The sequence below is a fragment of the Hibiscus syriacus genome, unplaced genomic scaffold (genome assembly GCF_006381635.1).
Source record: "Hibiscus syriacus cultivar Baekdansim isolate YM2019G1 unplaced genomic scaffold, ASM638163v2 tig00111621_pilon, whole genome shotgun sequence".
NCBI classification, from domain to species: Eukaryota; Viridiplantae; Streptophyta; class Magnoliopsida; order Malvales; family Malvaceae; genus Hibiscus; species Hibiscus syriacus.
The window spans coordinates 1,882,422-1,888,054 of NW_024063138.1; the positions used below are offsets into that span (position 1 = coordinate 1,882,422).

The window sequence follows — 5,633 nt, forward strand, 5'->3', positions numbered from 1 at the left end:
TAGTCATTTTAGATAAAACAAAGAACAAACATGGAAAAAGTTAAAAACGCAACCAAAAGACTTGAACAAATCTGATTGCATCGGTAAATGAACTACAAAGAGAGATTGAGCTATTGAAAGACCACCGATAATTGCAAATCAGAGTCGAGCGTTGTGAGATACTATCCATGGACACAAAATCAGATATCTAAATTCAATTTGAGGATCCATAGCAGGGAAGATCAACAAGATTACAAATAAGCACCATCTTGGTCAGTCGTGGCATCGTTAAATCCAACACTGAGAAAACATAAAATAAAAGAACAACCAAGAAAGATGATGAAAAATGTGCCATAAAGACAGAAAAAATGTGCCACAAAAACAAAATCATTTTTATTAAAAAAATAAAAAAGAAGTGAAGAGAGAAGAGAGAAGAGAATAGACGGTCAACAATCAACATAAAAATCGGTATCGTCGCCGGCTAAACAAAATCAAACAAGAAAAAACTGATCAGATCTATAGAAAACTATACAAACTCTAAAGGAAAAAATATTTAATTTTTTATGTAAATAGAAACCGCTAGTTTTATTAAAAAATATTTAAAATTACAATAAGGTTTATAACTATAAATATAAACTAAACACGTAATTAAGATATTTTTTAAAACTAATATCATACAATCGTACAAAGAATATGTTAAAAAAATCATCCAAAAAACTTAAAAAAAAATAGATACAAACAAATATAATTACATCGGATTTATATAAATAATTAATCAAAACAAATCTTTTTATTGTTGTTGTTGTAGATATTAAATTCCAACTGAACCAAATTTTGTTTTCATGGGGTACGGGTATCGAATGTATTGTTGAAGATATTTTCTTTTGGTTGCTTAAAAATTTGTAGGCTGTCTTTATGAGTTGATAATGTGGTCCAGGCAAAGAAGCTTATATGGCTCATATTCTTATACTTTTGATTTATCATATGGTCCCAAATGGAAATACAATACACATTTTGAAGTGGTTCTGACTTTTAGATCAAGGAAACTCTATACTGTTCTATATGTAATCACTGACAAGTAGTTTAGATCAATTCTTATTAATTCGATGGATTGCAGTTAATAATAAAGAAAGAAAAGACACTCTGAAAATTAATAAAATATATTTTCCTGGATTGTTCCAGGAAAATTTCTTTATTTTCTTCTTCAACTCCTTGTTAAGCAATGATGGCAAAGACCCGGGAATCTAGTTGATGGGAAACAGGTGGGTTTCTCACTGAAAACAATTGAAAAAAAAAATCCTTCCATTCTGTCAAAGTTTGCTCTTTTTCTTTTTAACTGATTTTGGCAGGCTTATACACGTATAAAAGCTTATGCTGTTGGGTATTCCCTGATAGTTTATAATGGATCATTTTCCATTGAAAAGATCTTCCATGAAGGATTTGTAGAATCTGGTGTTCTGCGGTCTGGGTTTAGGGTTCATCCAAGTATTTCAGCCTTTTGTTGTTGTAAGTTTCACATTATTTTCTTATGAATTCTACAGTTTTTTTAAGGTTTTCTTTTTGCTGCTAATTATGTAGGGTAGTGTTGTTCCTCCATTATTGTGATATGCCTTTTGTGCTCAATTATTTTTACTAGCTTAATTTGATCACACTGAATACATATGGAAATGGATTTCTTCTCAGTTATCTTTTTTTCATAACTTGATTGCTGTTCTAACAGGTAATGGATGAGAAGAGAATCTCTGGTTCATATCTAATCATCTCTGAAGACAAAAGTGACGGCTTGTACCCAATGTATTTTGGTGTTTCTTGTGCCTTTTTTGCTCTCAGATTCCTCATTGGATCCGAAAAGGGTGATGAGAAATGGTGTGAATTTCGTGAAAAAATGGTTCAAGGAAGTGCTCACCTTTTGGGGTTGCTGGTATTATGGAGAACCCAAAGAGAAGAAGAAGCCAATGTGGCAAAGGCCCAACTTCTGCAAAAGCTTCAGATCGTCGAGAAAGAGATTGAGGAGTTGAGGCAGATGAGGCATGAAGATGCAAAAGCAAATGAAAAGGTTGTCAGCATCTTTGCATCACAGGAGCAAGGATGGTTGATTGAAAGGAAGAAGCTTAGGTTGCAGATTGGAGCTCTTATGAATGAACTGAGTGTCCTGGGAAAAAAGAAAGAGGAAGAAATTGCAGGCTTGAATCACAAATTGAACGAAACCGAGTTATCCGTGGAGTCGAAGAACAAGATGATTGAAGAAATGGAGTTGAAAGTGAAGGAGTTAGAAGAGAATGCAATCAAGTTTGAAAGTGTGGCTCAAGAGTTGAGGGAATCATCAAAGCGTGAAGCTCAGGAGCATTCCACTGAGCTTTGGAAACACAAAACTGCCTTTATTGAGATTGTTTCGAATCAGAGGCAACTTGAAGCAGAGATGGGGCGAGCCTTTAGGCAAGTTGAAGCTACAAAAATGGAGCTTGATGCAGTGGTAGAACAGAAAGAGGAATCAATTATGTTGGCACAAAAACTGTCCATGGAAATCACAAAAATGCGCAAGGATTTGGAGCAGAAAGATAAGATCTTGTCTGCAATGTTAAGGAAATCAAAGTTAGATACAGCAGAGAAGCAATTGCTTTTGAAAGAGGTTAAAGTATCAAAGGCAAAGAAGAAGCAAGCTGAACTGGAAACAGAAAGGTGGAAAGCCGTCTCCGAGACGAGACACGAGAGACATTCATTGAAGGGTATGTTCCGTAACCAAGCTCAAGCCATAGCAAAATTGGATGTACCGGAACTTAAAACCGACCCGGAAGTCTTTTATCCTCTCACAGATTGTCAATCTCCAGAAGGGACTGAGGATTTTGGTGAGAACTGTCAACGATTTCCCTGTTATTCTCTTCTTAGCAAGCATTGCAGATGAACTAGTAGTAGCTGTAATGTCTTTCATGTAGTCCAGTCAAACGCAGAACTTATCATGTTTAAGATTTGATCATTTCTGTAATCGATTTTTGATTTCTTGTGTGTTTTAATTTGAAAATAGTGGTGACAGCTGATGTTAAAAGGCTTGAATGTTGGGTTCGAGCAGAGGCCGAAAAGTATGCAAATTTGATTGAGAAAAGGCATCATTTGGAGCTGGATGCATTTGCAGAACAAATGAGACTGAAAGACGAGAAGCTAGAGGGATTTCGATGGCGGCTGCTGAGCATGGAACTAGAATCCGAGCGGTTGCAGTCCCATGTTGAAACACTGAACCAGGATGTGTCTCAGCTCAGACAATACAACATGAAATTGGAGGCCTTGCCGTTGGAGAGAGAAGAAGAATTACATTCCTTGAAGGATCAGTTTGCATCACAATTGAAGCCTCCGAGTTGTCAAAAGGGTGACATATTAAATTTATCTCTGCATGATCCAGCTTTAACACATGATTCCTTTTGGCCCAAAGTCAAGATTATAAAGAAAAAACCAACCGAAAAGGAGCAAGAATCGAAAACAACCTTGCTAGATAAAGAAGAGGTAATCCCATCTTGCAGTGAGTCCAAAAGCATAGGATTGATTGTTCAATCACCTGAAAAGGAGTTTGAAGAAGAAACTAATGGTTCATTAGTGGTCGAGTCCGGAGATAAATCAGTATCAGTTGCACATTCAGAGTGTGCTAAAACAAAAAACAACACATGGAGGATGGATCTTCAAGCACTTGGAGTTTCTTACAAGATCAAAAGGTTGAAACAGCAACTTCTCATGCTTGAGAGGTTAAATGGAAAGCAAGAAAGTGGAGATGGCATGGACGGGGGTGACAATGGGATGAAAGCCTTTCTAATGTTGCTATCTTTGCTTAACAAACAAGTGAGCCGCTACCAGTCGCTTCAAGGGAAGACCGACGATCTCTGTAAGCGGATGGTAAGCCATGACATCAGTGGTTTTCACCTGTGATCTGCAACTTTTTTGCATGCATATTTCAATGCTTTCCTATTGTTAATTTCTATCATTATGTCAATAACAATTTTCAGCACGAAAACAATATGGACTCGAGTCAAGGAGATTGCAGCAGTGGCAAGAGCAAAGGGGAAACCAGAACACTGGAACGTTTCCTAGAGGAGACATTCCATTTGCAGAGATACATGGTTGCAACGGGTCAAAAGTTGATGGAAATTCAAACCAAAATAAGCTCTGGGTTTACAGGGGTGGAGGTAGAGAATACGGGCAGTTTCGACATGAAGCGGTTCTCTGATAACATAAAATCTTTGTTTCAGGAAGTTCAAAGGGGTCTTGAGGTTCGAATAGCTAGAATCATTGGAGATCTTGAAGGGACATTGGCTTGTGAGGGAATGACACATTTTGTAAGGTTGTAATAATATTAGCAAGGTGAAAGCTCAAATAAGAATTGCTATACCATTTGGTCTGTTTGTTGAATATCCATAATCCAATTTGTATATAGGACTTAATACAACAATTTACTGCAGCATGAATAGCCTCAAGTAACACCATTTTTTTAAACACCATCAAAAGTAAAGAAGAAAAAAGAGACTTTAAGTGCTAAATGTTTAGGTCTATTGATCGACTAGTCCGTATTAGGTAGTGCAGAGGTGAGGGTGACATTCCCAACCTAATTTGCTCTACTCGCAAACGTCAGGATTTAAACTCCTGACCTCGCCTTAAGGAATCTATTGTCTCATCTTACTAGACCAACTGGTCGTTGGTTTAATAAGTAGTTCTAATACTAAACAAGCTTTAAAAATAGCAAATATTTAATAAAATATGTATTACATTAAAAGTTTTAGTATGCCTTGAGGGGATTAGTAGTCTAAATCTCGCCATACAATAATTTTTTTAGAAAATATATAAGTTTAAAACCAGCTTTTACGGCTTTCTTTTATTTTTCCTTTTTATAGGGTAAAGTACGCAAATGATCCTCGATTATATAACATTACTTTGTTGAGTTCACCGACTATTAAAAGTTACAAAATAGATCTTTGACTATAGTCGTTGTTTTATTAAGTTCCTCTACTATTAAAAGTTTCAAAATGGGCACCTTACTATTCATATATTCCAAACTCGTCATTTTCGTTAAAAATTGATGGTCATCTAAGCTGGACATTAACTTGCTGACTGAGATATGATAAAATATGATCTCATAACCGTTTGAATTGTATAGTGATTTGAGATTATGAGATCATATTGTATCATATCTCAGTCAGCAAGTTAACGTCTAATTCAAAAGACCGTCAATTTTTAACCGAAAATGACAGGTTTAAAACATATGAATAGTTGAGTGATCGTTTTATAACTTTTAATAGTCGAGGGACTTGAGAAAGCAATATCCTATAATAAGGAGTCTTTTTGTAACTTTTAATATTTGAGAGACTCAAGAAAATAGTATCATATAGCCGGAGGACCATTTGTATACTTTACCTAATTTTTAATCGGTTTAAAGGATTTTGAGTTTGGTGACTTATGATGTAAATTAAATATCTAATTTTATTAGGTAAAATGTCAAAACAAATGTTTGAATGTTTGACTAAACAGTCACTGTGACTCTTTTTTTTGGAACATTTTGGCCCTAAATATTTTATTTTAGAGAAAAAAAAGATCTTTTCGTGAATGAAAACTGTTAGTTAACAAGCGGTTAACATTCCAAAATAGATGTCATTTTATCCTAAAATAAACATTCGTGG

The 5,633-nt window shown here is 35.3% G+C and overlaps 1 protein-coding gene across 1 annotated transcript; it reads left to right on the forward strand.

Annotated features, from left to right (window-relative positions):
• Positions 1 to 1,142: 1,142 nt before the first annotated feature.
• On the forward strand, positions 1,143 to 4,420 carry LOC120166122 (cingulin-like protein 1). Its single transcript, XM_039175484.1, has 4 exons — positions 1,143 to 1,485; positions 1,700 to 2,825; positions 3,002 to 3,858; positions 3,969 to 4,420. Exons 2-4 carry the CDS (start codon positions 1,703 to 1,705, stop codon positions 4,308 to 4,310), a joined length of 2,322 nt encoding a protein of 773 aa, XP_039031415.1. The 5' UTR covers positions 1,143 to 1,485; positions 1,700 to 1,702; the 3' UTR covers positions 4,311 to 4,420.
• The last annotated feature ends 1,213 nt before the right edge of the window (positions 4,421 to 5,633 follow it).

Coding starts and splice junctions, on each gene's coding strand:
- LOC120166122 (XM_039175484.1), top strand. CDS start 1,703: ATGGATGAGAAGAGAATCTCTGGTTCATATCTAATCATCTCTGAAGAC. Junction 2,826..3,001: donor AGAAGGGACTGAGGATTTTG/GTGAGAACTGTC, acceptor ATTTGAAAATAG/TGGTGACAGCTGATGTTAAA. Junction 3,859..3,968: donor ACGATCTCTGTAAGCGGATG/GTAAGCCATGAC, acceptor AACAATTTTCAG/CACGAAAACAATATGGACTC.